Raw genomic sequence first — 20955 nt, 5'->3', positions numbered from 1 at the left:
GAATTTCATAACAGGAAGCAGTTAGAGTCATATTTTAGTCATTTTGTTGCTGGAATATTTTAATTTAGTTACTTAATCTCATTGCAGAGCCTCTCATGAACAAATCTGGACACTATGGCGGCACATAGTCTACAATGGGAATAAGATTAGGGAATAATTATTCAGTTTGGGGTACAGAATGGCCCCATAATTGATTTAATTAATACACCGATCTGGCCTATGTCAGAGCTTTATGGGGGCAAAAATTAATATTGACCTCTGTTGACTAAAAATGATCCACAAAAAAACAGTAGTTGGTATTAAGGGAGTAACTTAGTGAAAGTTAGGAGCAAGACAATCCAGGAGTGTGGGACCTTCCCACAATACCCTCAGGGGATGGCTGCAACCTTGGCTGGCCTTCCTCAGTGGTTCAGTGAAGAGAAGAACAAGCTGCAGGAAGCTGGGGTTGGAAGAACATGCACTCCTGGGTTCGATTTCCCCATGATGGGACCTCCAGCAGTGTGGTACTCTTGGTCCTTCCATACTTTACTCATGCCTCCCCTCTGCGGTAGGTGGGTTAAGGTAAGAGAATGAGCTTGTATAGCTCAGTGCCCCCTCCCATCTCTTTGGCCTGCCTATAGGAGCATGTATTCTGGTTGATGTGGGCTGTGCTGCAAGCCTGGCAGCAAAACCTGTCCTATGGATGGAAGCTTCCAGTTTTTCTGCACTTACTGGGTGGGCAAATCAGTTTAATTCTGGGGTTCAGAATCAAGAAGCCCATTGTGGCAAACACCTCGCCCACGTCACCAGCTTAGACTTTTTCAATATTAAATGTTTTGATCTCTGTTGTCTCTGTATTCTTCAATTGGCATGGAATTCAGATGGGAAAAACAGATCTGTTGGCTTCTTCAAACTCTATGTGTAGATGTAGCACATCAATTGATAGTATATTATAGAGCCAGGAAGATTCTTTCACAAATGAGATAACCATTGGTCTTGGTCTTGAAAATTATTTAGATTGTAATATTCAAAAAAGATAGAAAAGTCACTACAGAGAAAGGGACACACATTCATGGTGTTAGCAGCGGCAAATCCACAGAATGTGCAGCAACTTGATTCTTACCTCCTTAGAGGAAAGAATTCATCTGAGGGACATAAGGCAGAGTGAGAGACCAAGGCAAGTTTTTGAGCAGGAATGAAAGTTTATTAAAAAGTATTAGACAGGTTGGGCGCAGTGGCTCACACCCATAAGCCCAGCACTTTGGGAGGCTGAGGCAGGCAGATCACTTGAGGTCAGGAGTTTGAGACCAGCCTGGACAGCATGGTGAAACCCTGTCTCTATAAAAAAAAATACAAAAATCAGCCAGGCATGGTGGCGTGCACTTGTAGTCCCAGCTACTCAGGAGACTGAGGTGGGAGGATTGCTTGAGTCCAGGAGGTCGAGGCTGCAGTGAGCTGTGATCACGCCATTGCACTCTAGCATGGACAACAGAGTGAGACCCTGCTTCAGAAAAAATAAAATGCAAATAAAATGAAAAGAAAGTAACCAAATTATATTTCCCTATAGTAGTTTTCAAATTTTGGACAAATAACTATAACTAACAAGTTTGAGTTTAATCCATTTTAAGCAAAGAGATATTGTGTTGGCATATTTCTATTCGTAATTCACTGAAGTGATAAGGAAATTCTAAACAATGCAAAGTTCAGCCTTTAATTACTACACTTCTATCTCTCTGGCAGTTATCTAGCTGCAAAAGCAGGTACCTCAAAACTTAGTGGTTTAAAATAACAATCTGCAACTTGGACGGGGCTTGACAGGAAGGCTCATCTCTGCTTCACATGACATCAGCTTTGGTGTCTCCACTGAGAGTTGGCGACCCCTCTCCAAGAGGGGTCACTCACAGGCACTGGTTATTGTCTGGGAGCTCAGCCTGGATTGAGAGATAGGAACTTCATTCCTCTCCATGTGGGTCTCTTCATGTAGCCCAGGCTTCCTCACTGCACGGTGGCTGGCTGCTGAGGGAAAGTGACTCAAGGACCGTATTGCCTCTTAAGACCCAGGCTTGGAAGTTATACAGTGTTGTCTATCACGTGTGTCAGTCTAATGACACACAAATTAAGGGGAAGGGACATAACCCCCACCTCTTGAGGGTGAGTGGCAAAGTTTTGGAAGAGCATGTGGGATGGGATATATTGTTGTAGTTATTTTTGAAAAATACAATTTGCTACATCAGGTATGACATTTTATTACATTCTTTAAAATGTGACAATTGTCCTTCCCTTTTTAAGTTACAAACAAAAAGTAAAACTAAAGAAGTATCGTGATTTTCTTTAGGCAAAAATCAGTCAACTAGTTTGAAAGTCATTAGTGAAAATATGGAGAAATATTAATTCCAGATAATCAGGTTAAAATGGAGACCTAGCATTATTTGGCCAATTAATTGACAGAATGTTACAAGATGCCAAAGACTGGTAGCATCAAATACTGTATTCCAGACTATAATAGGCAGTAAACTGGAAACATAATCTGTAATTCTGTAAATTGAATTATTGTTGAATGAATTAATTTTTCCATATCTGTAATATTTTTACCTTATGTAATAAAAACCGTAAATCTGGAAACAAAAGTATTTTTTTCAGAAATGCATTAACATCTTGAATTCTCTTGAAGAACATTAATAATAGTATCTGAAAATAAAGAATTTGAGAAAATGAGACAATAAGAAAATGAAAAAATGTAAACTGCAATTTAAAATTTCATAAACAAAAGCTGGGCACGGAGTGGCTCATGCCTGTAATCCCAGCACTTTGGTGGGGGGGCCAAGGGGGGAGGATTGCTTGGGCCCAGGAGTTGAGACCAGCCTCAGCAACATAGTGAGACCCTGTCTCTATACAGATCAAAATCAAAAAATGAGCTGGGGTTTGTGTTGCACGCCTGTAGTCTCAGCTACTCAGGAGGCTGAAGTGGGAGGATCGCTTGAGCCCAGGAATTGGAAAACAAAACAAAAACAAAACCAACAAAACAAAATAAAAATTTCATAAGCAAAAAATATTTCTTGTACCATAAAGGCAGAAAAAGGCACAGTGAGAATTGCAAAAAAATTTTTTAGTGTGTACCAAATACCAAGTTTCATACATGTCATTACATTTCTTTCTGGTATTCTTACTTCCAGCCATATGCATATTTTCTGCTGTCAGGCAGTTCTCACTGTGCCCAATATACACCATCTCATCCCAACCCTCTGTTTTGTTGTTAGGCAGCCCCCGGATCTTTCTTTTTTCCTGTATGGAATTCCAGTTGTTTCTAAAGAACTCTGCTAATTCTTATTACTGGGTTGGCACACAGGGACTCTGAATGGTTTAATGAAAAGATGGCCAGTTCGAAGGTGTAAATTTTACATAGTGGCAAAGGATAAAGCAAATTAAGAGAACATTTTATGATGCAGAAGTTATCTTTCTCCCAGGCAGAGTTGCAGCTTTCCAGATCCCCAGAGTTCTCTACAAGGAGGTGGCACTGTGGCTCATACCAGATGTGGAGAGTTGATGGTTGCATCAGATATGAGATAATCTCTGGGCAATCTGCCAGGATGTTTTTAAAAACGTCTTCTGCAGTGTAATATACACATAGAAAAAGGCAAATTTCATGCGTTCAGCTTGATATAGTTTCATAAACTAAACACCTCAAGGGAGTTTTTATACCTTGAGCTCTACCTTGTCCAACTGTTCTGGAAACTCTGACATTGGGTTTGCCTGCAAAGGAAAACAACCTCAATACATGCCTGAGTATTTACTGTGAAACTGGGTATTTCCAAAGCTCATCCCTCAGCCGGCCTAGACTTCAGGTCTATTTAGCACACATTCTTATGCCCACCTTTTCCAACTTCACAGGCGCCTCTCATCTCTCCGTTAAGCTCTTGTTTACTCAGGACCACATATTTTAGTAATTGGTGGCTCACTCATTGCTTCACATCTATTCGGTTCCCATTGCCACTGTATTTTGACAACATGTATTGCTTACTATTTAATTGAAAAGTTGGGGAGGGATAGCATTAGGAGATATACCTAATGCTAAATAACGAGTTAATGGGTGCAGCACACTAACATGGCACATGTATACATATGTAACAAACCTGCACGTTGTGCACATGTACCCTAAAACTTAAAGTATAATAATAATAAAATTAAAAAAAAAAAAAGAAAAGTTGGTTTTTCTGGTTGGCCGCGGTGGCTCACCCCTGTAATCCCAGCACTTTGGGAGGCAGAGGCGGGCGGATCATGAGGTCAGGAATTCGAGACCATCCTGGCTAACATGGTGAAACCCCATCTCTATCAAAAATAAAAAAATTAGCCAGGCATGGTGGCTGGCACCTGCAGTCCCAGCTACTCAGGAGGCTGAGACAGGGCAATGGCATGAACCCAGGGGTGGAGCTTGCAGTGAGCCGAGATCGCACCACTGCACTCCAGCCTGGGCGACAGAGCTTGCTCCGTCTCAAAAAAAAAAAGAAAAGAAAAGGTGGTTTTTCTTTAAATACATCACTTAAAATTGTTTTCTATATTCTTCAAGTAGCATTATTTTAAGGAGCAGAACAAGAAATTAATGACAAAATGGGATTTTTATCCTTAAATAAGATTTTCTTTTTTTTGAAGACACAGTCTCACTCTGTTGCCAAGGTTGGAGTGCAGTGGCTCGATCTCGGCTCACTGCAACCTCTGCCTCCCGGGTTCAAGAAATTCTCCTGCCTCAGCCTCCTGAGTAGTGGGTATTATAGGTGTGCACCACCACGCCTGGCTAATTTTTGTATTTTTAGTAGAGACGGGGTTTCACCACGTTGGCCAGGCTGGTCTTGAACTCTTGACCTCAAATGATCTGCCCACCTTGGCCTCCCAAAGTGCTGTCATTACAGGTGTGAGCCACCGCACCCAGCCTTAAATAAGATTTTCACAGCTACACAATTAGGGTGAGGAATGCATAAAACTTTCAAATCTTTAATATTCCGAATCAAAGGTCTAACTACTTTGGGAGATGTTAACTAAAATATCTTGCCAATATACTATAGAAACAGAATTTATAAAGATACATTTATAAGAATTTATAGATTTGTAGAGTGAACTGGTACAGGACAGAGGGTTAAAGTAGTTAGATCTTTGGAGAACAGCCTCAATGAGGCTTCTATCTTTGAAACTGCCTGTCTCTGTAGGACAGGCAAAGCTGACTATACTGGACATGAGGTCATGGTGCTAAACTACTGGCAGGTGTAGTCACGGGCTTCTTTTATATATTTTACTTAAAGAATATTATAACCAATTTGGCTTATCAAATTAGTGTAGATAGAGGCTGAGGTGGGTGGATAACTTGAGGTCAGGAGTTCGAGACCAGCCTGGCCAACATGGTGAAACCCTGTTTCTACTAAAAATATAAAAAGTCAGCCGGGCGCGGTGGCAAGCGCCTGTAATCCCAGCTACTTGGGAGTCTGAGGCACGAGAATCACTTGAACCCGGGAGGTGGAGGTTGCAATGAGCCAAGATCGTGCCACTGCATTCCAGCCTGGGCGACAGAGCAAGACTCCATCTCACAAACAAACAAAAAAACCCACACACAAATTAGTGTAGATAAAAAAGGTATCCCTCAAGTTTGACAAGAAAGTGGAGAGACAAACACAACTACATATTGCTGAGAGTGTAAACTGTACAACCTCTCTGAAGAGCAGTATGGTAATACTTATTAAAACTGTCTACACCTTTATGCCCAGTGATTCCATTTTCTTTTTTTTTTCTTTTGTGAGACAAAGTCTCACTCTATCCCCCAGACTGGAAGTGGAATGGGGTGATCTCTGCCCACTGCAACCTCAGCCTCCTGGGTTCAAGAGATTCTCCTGTCTCAGCCTCCTGAGTAGCTGGGATTACAGGTGCGTGCCACCATGCCCGGCTAATTTTTTTCTATTTTCAGTAGAGATGGGGTTTCACCATGTTGGCCAGGCTGGTCTAGAACTCCTGACCTCAGGTGATCCACCCAGCTTGGCCTCCCAAAATGCTGGGATTACAGGCGTGAGCCACCGCACCTGGCCTCCATTTCAATTTTTATCCTAAGTACATATTCATAAATATGGAAAAAGATTTATGTACATAACGTGGTAATATATTGAGGCTAAAAGAAAAAGATTTAGGTTCAAAGATATTTAATCCAGCATTATTTACACTAAGATCAAAAATGTTGAAACCATCCAGCAACATGGAAAATGTTAAATAATTTATGGTATGTTTACATGTAGACCATTATGTAGAAAAAAAAGCTAATGAAATTTTAGACATGGGAACAGCTCATGACACAAGTTTGTTTAAAAAGGCAGTTTCCAGGACTTTTTGTAAAATTAGTTTTTTCTGAAAGACTGAGAGAAAATGTTATCTCTGAGTGGGTTATCTCTGAGGGGTGTAATTATTGACTATTTATTTTCCTGTTGATATATTCTGTGTTTCCTACAGAGAGCTCTATTATTTATACAATCAAAAACTTGTTTTTAGAAAAATACTGTTTTGGCAATACTTTGGAATGGAATTTGGTGTTCAAAGTCTCAATCATGATGCACTCCGCTGATTTTAAAAAATTAACAAGAACTTCACAAAATCCTAATTTTGATCTTCCCTTTCCCCTTAGTCTTTTTCATTGCAAATAGTTTCCCACGGTCTCAACTTCATCTTTAAATGTGAGCATTTTAGGTCATTACTCTTCAAATGTAACTTTGGTCTCCATAGGCTGATATATTTTTAATGTTTCCTCATGGATTAAAAATAAAAGCTCTCTGTATCTTTGATTTTCATCTGAACATAGTCCCACACTATGTTGCGCATTTAGTTAACAAGTGGTAACTTGCTCAGGAACTTTTTTTTTTCTGGATAATTTTTATCTCAAAAAGCACTGGCAGGGCCACTTTGTAGTCAATGACACGTGGAAACCAGTCTACCATGAGCCACTGGGACGCACTGGGAAAGGCTGAAGAAAAGGCGCCCGGGGTTCCAGTGAGCTCAGGATACCCACCCAACGGCAGGGCTGGGGCCCGGGGCAGGCAGCCTGCCCGGGAGAGACCCCTAGGGGAACCCGAATGAGGAGGCGACGGCAGAAGACGCCAAGTCACGGACCGCCCAGGGTGGCCGAAATAGAGAAGGCCAATCTGGGAGACCGGCCTCGGAGTACACAGTGCAGGGTGGAGAACTGGAGAAAGAGGTAAAAGCTTTCAGCAGGGATGGCCGAACATTCCATGCAACGCCCCTTTAAAACGACGTTTCAGGCGATCACTAGGCCTTGCGACCGCAGCTTTAGCAAAACAGAAAGATTTGCGACGGAAGTCCCTTTCCAAGCCTGAAATCGCCTTGACCCTAGGAGCCAGAAGCTGGGGAGGAACTCGCAGTCCGGGCGGAAGAGCGCGCATGCGCCGCCTCAGGGGCCGGTCCCGGGGGCGGGGCCTGTTCCCTCCGCCCTGGGTCTCCACAGGCTTTCGCGGGGCGGGGCCTACTCCCTCCGCTCTGGGTCACCGCGGGCGTTCGGGGGCGGGGCCTGTTCCCTCTGCTCTGGGTCTCCGCAGGCGCCCGCCCCGCCAGCCTCACTTGCGCGGCACGTGACCCGCACCGCCCGTGGGCACCTTGAAGGTGAGAGCGGCCGCGCCCACGGGCCGGCTCAGCGGCGGTGGCGGCAGGTGGGGAAGCGCGTCTGAGCCCTCCATTTCCCGGTTCTAACCGCGCAGCAGGGCCCAACCGGGACCTTGAGTGCGGCGAGGCGTGGTTCGTGCACCCTTGGCCCGGGGCTAGGGCGGGCGTGTCGGCGTCGGGTGGAAGGAAGCCCCTTGCGGGTGAGCTCCCTGCCTCCCAGGCCTCCCTCTTGCCTGGGGTCGCTCAGTCCACAGAGGCCCGGCCGCTCTTAGAGTGGGGCACATTCCTGGTCTTTCGTGCGTGGGGGTTGTAAGTGGCGGACTTTATTTTGGGAGCGCTGGACACCTTTCGGGTTTGCTTTGAATGAGATGGGATCCATGTGTTTACGCTGGCCAGCTGACCTGGTGTGCCCGGGAATTTACTGTTCGCGTGACAGCCGAGGCCCGAGGGAACGCCCACACCGCCCCCCCCACCCCAAGGCAGGTCCTGGGTAGGCCTGAGAGCTTTTTCAAAACAAACTGTTCAGCTGACGGTGGCCTCGGTGCTTCCCACTGAATGCCCTGGAACTGCAAAGGGAGCTGAGTGCGGCAGAGGGCTGGGAGCCGGAGTTTGTTTGGAAAATCACCTGTGCGCACTTGCACAGCTGGGATTTGCGAGCTCTCCAGAAAGCACCACCTGGTCTTGATTGTTTTCAAGACAGCAGTACAGGGATAGTCTACCAGAAATTTTCGTGTTTGGTTTTTAGGCTTTATTGGAGTTTATGTTCGAAGAAAAGAAGCTGAACTTATCCTAAAGGATAAGATGAAGATAGGGAAAGGCATGCTCTTCATGCCTTAATATTTGTTTGATTGATTGATGGGGTCCTGCTCTGTTGCCCAGGCTAGAGTGCAGTGGTGCAATCACAGCTCACCGCCGGCGTCACCTCCGGGGTTCAAGTGATGCTCCCTCCTCAGCTTCTCAAGTAGCTGGGACTACAGGTGCTCGCCACCACACCCAGCTAATTATTTTTATTTTTGGAGAGATGGGGTCTTGCCTTGTTGCCCAGACTGGTCTTAAACTCCTGGGCTCAAGTGTTCCACCCATCTCGGCCTCCCAAAGTGCTGGGACTACAGGTGTGCACCATCGCGCCCAGACTTTTTTTTTTCTTTGGTAGAGGTGTTTCCATAAATAAGACTAGGACAAAGGATTATCAATTTTACAAGTCAAGGTTATACCTGCCCCTTTCAGAGCTGATTCTGCCTCACTTGACACCAGTTTTCCACCGTCAGTTATGTTTCTGTGTGTGTATATATATTTAGTCTTGGTAGATTTTCTAATTTCATATTACATATGGATTATTTAAAGGCTGGAACTCAGTTGGGCTCGAACAAAATAAATATTCAACATATATTTATTTAAGTACATTAGGTGCCTGACAGTTTTACATGGTGTGGATACAGAAATGAGCAAGATGGCAAAGTACCTACTCCTTTGGGATTTACATCCTAGTCGGGGGAGACAATTTAACAAATATCCGATGCTGGTGGTAATTGCTGAGAATATAGGGTGATGTGCTAGCCTAGGGAGTGGCTACTTTAAATAGGGAAACCGTCTCTGAGGAGAGACACTGAAATTGAGATCTAAATGACAAATAGGATCCCAAGAGCAGAGGCAAGAACATTTCAGCTTGAGAAAACCGCTTTATGGAGACGGAAGACTGGCCAAGGAGGCTGGAAAGAAGAGAGGGACAGTGGCCAGAGTTGAGATCTGAGAAGTGGGCAGGTGGGAATTATATAGGATTTTGTTTGCCATGATGAGGAGTTTGATTTTATTCTAAATTTGTAAATTTGTTCTTGAGCGTGGTCTGGCTAAGTTCATTTTTTGACACTTTCTTAGGTTTTCTTTTCTTGGTTTCCTTGATTCATTCAGAGGTGGTTCCTCACCCCAAGTCTTTTGTATAATTTTACTATTTATCAGACAGGATGACAAACCATGATAGGACAGCTTTCCACATGGTCACTTATTAATAAATTTTCAATGAGACTTCTGTTGTTTTTTTTTTTTAAGAGCAAATCCTACAGTTTGATTTTAAAGGCGGAGCAGATAGCCTTGGCTCCATCCTGTGAAGGGAACAGCTAAGATAGTTTATTAGAATAGAAAATACTTTTTGAGTTGAGATGAGCAGATCTGGAGTGAGGTATTTTTGAGAACTCCTTATGAGAAAGGCTTCAAAGGTGAAATAAACACCTTAGGTTTTGAAAGCTCAACCTCAAATCAGTTTGAAGTTATTTGACAGTTTGAAGGTTCTTTTTGAGGAGTTGTGGAAATTTATTGGTATGACAACGGTAGTTGTGAGAATCAGAGGTTATAGTCTTATAGATTTTTTTTTTCTCCAAATTGTTCTTATCCCAGGTAACAGGTTGTCCTTTAAAACAGAGCTCCCTTGGCCGGGTACGGTGGCTCACACTGGTTATCCCAGCACTTTGGGAGGCTGAGGTGGGCGGATCACTTGAGGCCAGGAGTTCAAGACCTGGCCAACATGGGGAAACCCGGTCTCTACTAAAAATACAAAAAATTAGCCGGGCGTGGTGGGACATGCCTGTAATCCCAGCTACTTGGGAGGCTGAGGTGGGAGAATCACTTGAACCCGCGAGGCGGGAGTTGCAGTGACCTGAGAACATGCCACTGCACTCAAGCTTGGATGACAGAGGGAGATCCTGTCTCAACAAAACAAAACAAAAACAAAACATAGATCCCCAACCCCCAGGGCTGAGGACTGGTACCCATCGTGGCCTGTTAGGAACTGGGCTGCACAGCAGGAGGTGAGGGCATGAGTGAGCTCCACCTCTTGTCAGATCAGCTGCAGTGTTAGATTTTTTTTCTTTTTTTTTTTTTTTGAGATGGAGTTTCGCTCTGTCACCCAAGCTGGAGTGCAGTGGCACGATATCAGCTCACTGCAACCTCTTCCTCCCTTCAAGGGATTCTTCTGCCTCAGCCTCCCAAGTAGCTGAAACTACAGGCATGTGCCACCACACCCAGCTAATTTTTGTAGCTGGGGCTCCAGGCATCCACAAACCCTATTATGAACTGCGCCTGCGAGGGATCGAGGGTGTGCTGCTTATGAATCTAATGCCGGATGATCTGAGGTGGAACTGTTTCATCCTGAAACCATCCCCCACACCCCAGTCCAGGGAATAATTGTCTTCCATGAAACTGGTCCCTGCTGCCGAAAAGGTGGGGACCACTGCTTTAAAATGTTGATGTAGAAGCTTTCATTGAGCAAATTAAAACATTTTGGCCCTTTTATATAGACTCAAATTGCATGTATCTGATTCCTAGAATAAATAATCTTTATCTGCTTAAAAATTTCAGGCTGTTTTACTTCAAATAAAGAACATGGTGAAACTGATTCACACATTAGCTGATCATGGTGACGATGTCAACTGCTGTGCCTTCTCCTTTTCCCTCTTGGCTACTTGCTCCTTGGACAAAACAATTCGCCTGTACTCGTTACGTGACTTTACTGAACTGCCATATTCTCCATTGAAGTTTCACACCTATGCTGTCCACTGCTGCTGTTTCTCCCCTTCAGGGCATATTTTGGCATCGTGTTCAACAGATGGTACCACTGTCCTATGGAATACTGAAAATGGACAGATGCTGGCAGTGATGGAACAGCCTAGTGGCAGCCCTGTGAGGGTTTGCCAGTTTTCCCCAGACTCCACGTGTTTGGCATCAGGGGCAGCTGATGGAACTGTGGTTTTGTGGAATGCACAGTCATACAAATTATATAGGTATGGATATTTAAATCCTTCCTGTTTTAATCCTGTTGACTAGGTGTACTTAAAAAAAAAACTGAAAGCAAAATATTTTGATACTCTGCACAGTCTAAGTGATGTAGAAAAAAAGAAAAATATTTTGATGACCCTAGGAAGCCAATAGTTTTCAGGTAGCACAAGGAAAAATATTTTAACTGGGCTGGGTGCGGTGGCTCACGCGTGTAATCCCAGCACTTTGGGAGGCCAAGGCAGGTGGATCACGAGGTCAGGAGATCGAGACCATCCTGGCTAACATGGTGAAACCCCGTCTACTAAAAATACAAAAAATTAGGTGGCGGGCGCCTGTAGTCCCAGCTACTTGGGAGGCTGAGGCGGGAGAATGACGTGAACCCAGGGAGGGGGAGCTTGCAGTGAGCCGAGATCACACCACTGTACTCCAGCCTGGGTGACACAGCGAGACTCCGTCTCAAAAAAAAAAAAAAAAATTTTTTTTTAACTGGCCTTCTAAAGGTCAAAAACCCAGAGAGATGTTTAATATGATTCTTATAGTAGATTTGCTTAGCGCCAATCTTAAAATTAAGAGTTAATCTTGTTAGACTTTTATGGTTTTTTTTTTTTTAATTGTAAGAGTTAAAGCAGTATTTTGAAGGTTCAGTAATTTTAGGCTTTATTTTTGTCACTTGTGGTTTAAGTGTTTTCTTTCTTTTTTGAGACAGAGTTTCACTCTTGTTGCCCAGGCTGGAGTGCAGTGGTGGGATCTCAGTTCACTGAAACCTCCGCCTCCCGGATTCAAGCGATTCTCCTGCCTCGGCCTCCCGAGTTGTTGGGATTACAGACTCCTGCCACCACGCCCAGCGAGTTTTTTGTATTTTTAGTAGAGACCGGGTTTCACCATATTGGCCAGGCTGGTCTTGAACTCCTGACCTCATGTGATCCACCCGCTTCGGCTGGCTTCCCAAAGGGCTGGGATTACAGGTATGAGCCACTGCGCCTGGCCCAAGTGTTTTCAATAATAAAGTAATAGTATGTAAAGCTCAGCTAAGAGATGCAGTTATTTCTGTGACTGCAATTCTTGCTGGATGAATGACCAAGCCCAGAAGAAGGAACCTCATGCCTGGTGTGGTGGTGATGTGTTATTTATCATTTCTTAAAAACTCACCTGAAAAACTCTTTTGGAAAAAACCAATTAATTTACATTGGTAATATTGTATTGCAATTTAACAACATTAAAACTATTCACATTTATTTATATTGTGGCAAAATATACATAACAGAAGTTATCATTTTTATTAGCTAGGCGTGGTGGCGTGTGCCTGTAGTCCTCGCTACTCCAGAGGCTGAGGTGAGAGGATCGCCTGAACCCAGGTGTTTGAGGCTGCAGTGTGCTAGGATTGCACTACTGTACCCCAGCCTGAGTGACTGAGTGACCCTGTCTCAAAAAAAAAGTTAAAATTTTCACGCTAACACTTTTAGATGACATTAAGTACATTAGAAACCATGCGCTTTTAAGTAATTACCAATTAAAAGAGCCTAGTGTACCTCCCCCTCCTTCTGTCTCCCAACATCTTTCAGAGCACAAATGCCAGTTGGTCAACAACTATTGCTCATTTTAGCTTAGGTCTTTGGGTTGAAGAGGGTGACATGTTTTAAGTGGTGTTAATAAACACTTATGCCAAATATCTTTTTTATATGCATGAAATCCAGCTGTCAACTAGGAATCTTACTTATCCAATGACGACTTCTGGCTCTATAGCATAACTATCCCTAAACTATGTAATTAATTATATATAAATGATAGATACCCTGCTGGATGGGACAGTGTGTTAATTGTTGGGTTTTTAACAGCTTATTTTTCCTAATTGAGCAAATACTAATACTTCAGCACCGTGCCTCCCTGTCTTCCTAACGTAATTTTAACTTGCCCACAGCATTTTCCTTTCATAAATAATTTATATTTGAAGACCTCGCCATTGCTTCTGGGTAATTTTTAATACAGACGTTGAAAGTACCTTTGACTCCAATAACATATTTTCCAATAAAAATAGTTTTATCTTACCTTTTTTTAAAAAATATGGCTGTAGTTGATGTTGCTTGTCATTGCTTTTCTGGTTAAGTTTTACAGATTTTAATGTGTTTATACTGATTTGCCCTGTGGAAAAATATGAAGATATGTGGACTTTGGTTTGTAATTTAGGCTTGAACATACCAGTTAAAATGTTTAAGGGAGGATATTTAAATCCTCCCTTGCTTTTAGACAGTATATCTCAGTTCATAGCATATAAATGATATTTTATTTCTGTAGGCATCAGTTGTCCTTTCTCTCTAGTTCTGTGATAGCCATTTATTCTCTTTTCACTGTATCAAGCTGCTGTTAGAGACTGTGGTATAAAGTAAAGGATACTCTGAAATGAAAACCCACTTTTTGCTTTTATTTCAGATGTGGTAGTGTTAAAGATGGCTCCTTGGCGGCATGTGCATTTTCTCCTAATGGAAGCTTCTTTGTCACTGGCTCCTCATGTGGTGATTTAACAGTGTGGGATGATAAAATGAGGTGTCTGCATAGTGAAAAAGCACATGATCTTGGAATTACCTGCTGCGATTTTTCTTCACAGCCAGTTTCTGGTTGGTTATTTTATTCTTTTAAGCACTAGAAATTCCTATTTGTAATTTGTGCTGTATATGACTTTTCATTCTTTTATTCTTTTTTATGTTATCATTAGTAGAGTGAGGAGCCCTCTTAATTTATTCCTGTAAAGGGATTATCCTTCTCTCTTTTTTGACCAAAAATGAAATCATGAAAAAATATATGAGAAAATTGCATTCTTTTTTTTTGGTCTTGGAGTTTCCTGCAAGAAAATTACATTCTTTATTATATGCAGGGGGTGGCTCAAATTGGTACAACAGATTCAGATTCCTTGGATATGGCAATTTAGAGGACCTAACCCTATTGATACAATTGCAATTAAAAGAACACTATATTGATATTCAAGTAGAAATGTAAACTTTAAAAATTGGAAATAGAAGCTGTGTTTTCCATTTACTAATTTAATCTTCGAAAAGCTAAATTTATAAAATGTTTGCCAACACAATTAGTTTTTTAGAAATAAACAGAACTCCTGAATATAGTCTCTTGGTTTTAAATAGGTACAGTGATTTGGAAAGTTCTTTCTTTAGAGTTTTCATTTTCCGTGTTAGTGGATGGGAGTTCTGTAGCTTTTGTCCCCCTGCAGTCTTGTTACCAGACCAGTGCTATCCATAACAACGTAATGCAAGCCACTTAGGAAAATTTAAAATGTAGTAGTAGATGAAATTAATTAATAATATATCCTGATATATCTATAATGTAGTTTCAATAATTGATAATAAAAATTATTAATAAGATTTTATCTTTCGTACTAAGTCTTTGAAATCTGGTATGTATATTACAGATAGTACATTTCAATTTGGACTAGCTGCATTTCAAGTCTTTGATACCCACATATGGCCAGTCACTGCCCTATTGGACAAAACAGGTCCAAAGAGTAGACAGAAAGGTTTTGGTATTTCCCCCCTTTTCAAGCCCATCAGTGGCTTGTTAAGATATGATTAAGATCTCAAATCCCAAAAGCAAAACATGTTCTGCTTCCCCCTAATCTCAAATTGCTCTTGGCCTCATGCATTTTTTGCCACATTGACTTTCTTTAATTCCTGGAATGTTTCTAAGATTTTTCCAAGGGTTTTACGTGCAGACCCTTTACCTGGTTTGCTGTTAATATCCTTTAGAATTTGGCTGAAAATCACTAAAGATAAGTCTCTCCTGATCTTAACCCCTGCATTAAATCTGTATAATTTTGATATAGTCTTTTTTTGCATGCTTTATTTTTCTGTTACAGTACTATCACAATTTTTAATTCTATATTTATATGGATAATATTTAATGGTGTTTTTCCTATTAGCTTGTAAGCTCCAGGCAGGCAGGGCCTGGGTCTCCTTTCTTCATCGTGCCTGATACAGAATAGGCCTTGAAATGTAGATTGATGAGTAAGATTCCTTTTAATGATTTGCTGAAATAATAGATTTTCTTTTCATAAACCCATTCTTATGTTAAACTCCCTCCCTAATTTAATTAAGGCAGTTATTCTTTTAGTATATTGTTCTGTGATATTTTACGGTAATTACGAACAGCTTGTAACAAACAAGCCATTGCTTCCATTTCTGTGGGACCTTCTCTACATCTTGTAGGCACTCAATGAATCTGGTGAATTATATAAGTGTGGAGAGATCTAGGTTCCTTTTTTGGTTCTAAATGATCTGAAGATAGATTTCCAATGAAAATACCATTATATTAGTTAATATTAGAATAAAAATAAGGGCTTTTTTGTCCTGCATTTAGAGAGATTGGGAGCTTATGGGGTCAGGAAAGGCTCACTAAACCAGGCAGAGAATTCTAGGTGAGATTCTGAAATGATACCCACATCCCCACCCTGCCTTTAGAACATATTATACACTTCTCTCGGTATAATATTAATCTTTGTGCCTTCTTTAGTTCCTTTAGTGTTGCTGTTGAAATATATCTTAACCTTATGAGTAAATTCTCTGAAACAAATTGATACATGCTTTAAAGTGATTATTGTAGGAATTTGTGGGAACAACTGTATTTATTTAGAAGACAAAGTATATAATTTCAATTTATTTAATTTCGTATTTGTTATTATCTGTAAATACTTATGACATATTGACTCATCTTGTGACATTTTGCTGAAATAAGGAAAAATAATCCTGTTTGCACCTGAGAGTAAATGATCATTTCTCTCCAGTTTTTAAATGATAAAGTGTAGGTTAGGTTATTATAATTTAAATATTTTTCCTGAAGAAAAGTATGTTTCTAAATATTATATTTAGATACTGAACATAAGCACATTTTAACTTGTGTAATTTTCCATTGTCTTAGCTGAATTTTCACTCCTTAGAGAACTTCAGAATTAACTTCAAAGGATCTATTTAGTTAAGAAACAAATAGCGTTGCTAATTAGGTCTAATACAGAAATATTTTGCTCTCAGCCATTTATTGAATAAAATGTTTTGTCTTAAAAAGACAGTGATTATCAGGAATTGCTTGTATCCCTCAAGATCTCTCTTAGAAAGGATATATTTTGGGTAAATCTATGCTACAGAAAGAAACAAAAATGCTATTGAAATATGGAAGTCCCATGGAGTTAAAAAAGCTTTCAGTGAAATGGAATTTAATTTGTTGTTCGTTAGTAAAGTGTTTGTACTTTCAAAGAGGCAGAGTCCATAGAAAAAATGTACATGCCCAGGTGTACACGTTTGTTAAATTTTATATACTGAAAATTTGTTAAGCCAGAGTGCAATCTTAAGATGGATATTAGATTTCTGTTTTGGTGACAGGGTCTTGCTCCGTCATCCAGGCTAGAGTGCAGTGGTGTGATCATAGCTCACTGCAGCCTCAAACTCCTGGGCTCAAGGAGATCCCCTGCCTCGGCCTCCTAAGTAGCTACAACTACAGATGTGTGCCACCACACCCGGCTAATTTAAAAAAATTTTTTGTAGAGACAGGGTCTTACCATCTTTCCTAGCCTGGTCTCAAACTCCTGGTGTCAGCCTCTCAAAGTGCTGGGATTACAGACTTCAGCCACCATGCCCAGCCTCAATTTCTTAATTGTGCTTTACTGCATATGAGTGCCAAAACTTACTTGATGAAACTACTTGTGATATTAGGTGCAACTTGTATAAAATTGCATTGATGATGTCAATATTTACATTATCCAAAATTGTTTAGGAACTTAATCTAGTAGATATATAATGATACACTAAAATTAAGTAAGTGTAAAGTAGTAGTGCTTCTGGGACACCATATAACTGATTACTTTCCCAAAATAATATAATATTTTCAACCAAATGGAGTGAATTGATGTTATTTTTGATTTCTATAATTCCAGCCTTTGGCTTGATTAAATCAGATGGAAAAAAATTCCCATTATTATTCCATGTGAACTATAGATCAGGCTTTTAAGAAATTGATATGACCTTAGGCCAGTGCAGTGGCTCACGTCTGTAATCCCAGCACTTTGGGAGGCCGAGGCAGGCGGATTGCAAGGTCAGGAGTTCAAGACCAGCCTGGCCAATATGGTGAAACCCCATCTCTACTAAAAACACAGAAATTAGCCGGGTGTGGTGGCACATGCCTGTAATCTCAGCTACTTGGGAGGCTGAGGCAGGAGAATTGCTTGAACCTGGGAGGTGGAGGTTGCGGTGAGCTGCCAAGATCGCACCACTGCACTCCAGCCTGGGCATCAGAGCGAGACTCCATCTCAAAAAAAAAAAAGGAAGAAATTGCTATGACCTTAAAAAAAGGTTAGGAATGATTAAACATTTAACACTCTCAAAGTAACTGACTTTTCTTCCTGATTTTTCCTATCAGTGCTAGCCTCATAGACTCTCAAATTGAGTTAGAGGAGGATGCTCTATTGAGTGGCTCAGTATTGGTCCTTGCAGCCTTGAGTTCTATTCTTTGAGGAAGGAAAATGAAAGGTATTTTTTTGTAGCAACTTGAGGACTAATAATCCCACATAGTACCTTGTTTAAAAGAAATTCTTTAATCAGCATTTTGTTAAATGATATAAGTTAACTAATAACTTGTGAACATGGTTTAAATGAGTAGAATTAATAGATCTTAGTATAAGAAATGGGAATTTTTGGGAGGTTTCAGTGTTTTACAAATTCTCTGTATTTATCTTTAATAAATTTTAGATGGAGAACAAGGTCTTCAGTTTTTTCGACTGGCATCATGTGGTCAGGATTGCCAAGTCAAAATTTGGATTGTTTCTTTTACCCATATCTTAGGTATGTATGCCAAATAGTGCTTCTCTAAAATTATTTGTGGTCTGGATAAAATTTCTATTTAATCTTTTTACTTAAGGTACCCTGAGTATCTAAAAGTAAGTATTAAAATATGGTTTAAGAAACTTTTAGTCAAAATAATACACATGATTTAAAAATCAGACGCTCATTGCTGATCATGACCTCACCCATTCTACTGCCATGCACATTTCTGCTCACCAGAGGTGACCACTTTGCACTTGATTTCAACTCCTTTGTGGTTTTCACAGTTTCTGTAAACATTGTTTATACCACTACATTTTTTTATTTATTCACTGTAGGTACTGCTTTTTGTTAGTGTGTGGGTCTTTTCCCATCCATTGTACTATTCCATCAGGTGACCCTTTCAGTCAGGAAGCTTATTTTGTACAGTTTTGGAATAAACTATTCCGTTATGTTATTTCTTTAATTCATCTCTCTTTTTACAACTTCCATTAATTGAATGTTGGGCCTCCTGAATTGATTCTCTTTTTTTATCCCCCACATTTCTCTCTCTTTTCTTGTACTTTAGGGGAAAATTTCTCTGCTTTTTCTCTTAACCTTTTTTTGAATGTTTTATCACATTAATCATATTTTCAGATTCTAAAAGCTCACCATCTTCTTTGTTTTCTTTTCATAGTGTCCTTTATAAATGTAAGATCTCAAAACTCTCAGGATGTCATTTAGGAGTTTTTGCTTTAAGTTCCCTTCTGTTTTCTGATCTTTGTTTGCAGTTGAGTCCCCTTTTTGCTCAGTACTCTGTTTGCATTTAAGAATTAGACAATGTTCAGAAACTCTGTGCACAGAAGTGGTTCGTTATTGCTGGCTTCCCTCTAGGATGAGGAGGTGGGTAGTTGGCCCTTCTGGGTGAAGGACTGGGGACTTAGGGAGTAGACACTCTGTCACCCTAGAGCTTCCCAGGCAGTTGTATTTTTTGAGAGGTTTCGCCAGGGATAAATGCTTGGCTTTTGTGCAGCATACTAAGGGTGAAGTTGGGGAGAGATTGGAGGTAGACACTGAATGGTCTGTATACAGTCAGTCAGTTCATTTTTCTCTTTTCAGGTCTATGTCTGTGTCATTCTAATTTTCCTTTTTCCTGGCTATTGATATTCTGGAACCTTGAGGTATTTTCTTCCTACCCTCTCCATCTCCTCTCTCAGGTCTTGCCCTGGCTAATTTTTAAATTTTTTATAGAGACAGTGTCTCAGTTTGTTTCTCAGGATGGTCTTGAACTCCGGGCCTCCCCGGAGTTCAAATGATCCTCCCACCTTGGCCTCTCAAAATGCTGGGATTACAGGCGTGAGCCACTGCGCGTGGCCAGTCTTGGGGTGTTTTCTAGGGCAGAATAACTTTCTTGGCTGTACCCCTGTCTCTTTGTATGCTGGGCTGTTATTCTTTTATACTTCTTCATTACTTAATGTGCTTTCTGCCTCCCCAAAGTTGATTCAGTTTCTGCTTTGCTGATGCCCCCTTCCCACTCTCTTTACCAGTGTACATTTCTGTTTTTATTAATTCCTTCCTTGACATTTTCATGGGGAATCTGAAATTTTGTGGTCATCTTGATTGATTCAGGAGCCTCAGAATATTATTATTTGTTACCTAGTAAGCTTCAGTTAAATGACAAACTGTATTTTTGTTGTTCATAATTATCCTAGTTTATAGTGTATAGAGAAGAACCTTTTATCGGGAAATAAATATGTTCCTTTAGTAATTGTTCAAAAGTAAAGCCTTTCATATGTTTACTGGAAAATATGTTGACACTGACTTTTTAACAAAAACATACATGACAGTTTATAAACGTGCAGTTAAAACCTTTTCATAAGGCTGGGCGTGGTGGCTCACACCTGTAATCCCAGCGCTTTGGGAGGCTGAGGCAGGCGGATCACTTGAGGTCAGGAGTTCGATACCAGCCTGGCCAACATGGTGAAACCCTGTCTTGACAAAAATACAAAAATTAGCCAGGTGTGGTAGTGCACACCTGTAGTCCCAGCTTCTTGGGAGCCTGAGTCAGGAGAATCACTTGAACCCAGGAGGCGGAGGTTGCAGTGAGCCGAGACTGTACCACTGCACTCCAGCCTGGGTGACAGAAGGAGATGCTCTCAAAAAAAAAAAATAATAAAAACAAAATCTTTTCATAAAGCATTTATCATCATTTGTACCTTATTATTTGCTTATTTGTAGGGAGGAGTAGAGAGACATATGGGTCTTATACTTGAGGACATAACCTATTATTGTTGTATTGAAGTTTTATAGTCTTAATTTGGTGTGCAACTTAATATGTTTGCTTTGTTTGATTAATCATGCCTATTTATTGCTCTGTTCCCAGTTAGAATTAAAGCCTTTTGAAGTTTATCATTGTATTTCTAGCACTTAGCATGGTGTCTTTAGTGTGTGTCTCTGCTCTCCCAGATAAAAATATATATTTTTTCCTGTTTTGAGCTTGAAACTTTTACTTACTCTGATGACCTTTTTCTTTAAATGCTTGTTATCCTCACTAAAAGACATTTAACACTTCAAAAAAGGTTTTATTGTGTCTGATGTAGTTATAAATTTCCCTCGTGTATTTCCTTTTCCATCTTTCCCAACCCCTGCCAATTTCTTTTTATTTTTATAGGTTGTCACCAAAATATATTGAATTCCCTCAGTATACTTTTAAAGTAGTTGTGAGTTTATATTTAGTAATTCTAAAAGCATGAAAAGGATTTTATACCTTTTTATA

The 20955-nt window shown here is 40.7% G+C and overlaps 1 protein-coding gene across 14 annotated transcripts in view; it reads left to right on the top strand.

Moving 5' to 3' along the window:
- Window positions 1–7418: 7418 nt before the first annotated feature.
- The window catches only part of WDSUB1 (WD repeat, sterile alpha motif and U-box domain containing 1), a 51526-nt gene continuing 37989 nt past the window's right edge, over window positions 7419–20955 (top strand). Inside the window, exons 1-4 of one of the 14 annotated variants that reach the window (XM_055108617.2) lie at window positions 7419–7657; window positions 10972–11393; window positions 13816–14000; window positions 18129–18221. In XM_055108617.2, the coding sequence (XP_054964592.1) occupies window positions 10996–11393; window positions 13816–14000; window positions 18129–18221 (676 nt within the window). In that variant the 5' untranslated portion in view covers window positions 7419–7657; window positions 10972–10995. Of the gene's footprint in view, window positions 7821–10971; window positions 11394–13815; window positions 14001–18128; window positions 18222–20955 lie in introns of those variants that run through there. The other 13 variants (XM_055108620.2, XM_063595384.1, XM_063595383.1 and 10 more) reach the window with 13 other exon arrangements.

This window comes from Pan paniscus, chromosome 13, assembly GCF_029289425.2.
Source record: "Pan paniscus chromosome 13, NHGRI_mPanPan1-v2.0_pri, whole genome shotgun sequence".
Classification (NCBI taxonomy): Eukaryota; Metazoa; Chordata; class Mammalia; order Primates; family Hominidae; genus Pan; species Pan paniscus.
The sequence above is the reverse complement of the archived record's forward strand: the minus strand, read 5'-3'. Positions and strand labels throughout refer to the sequence as shown.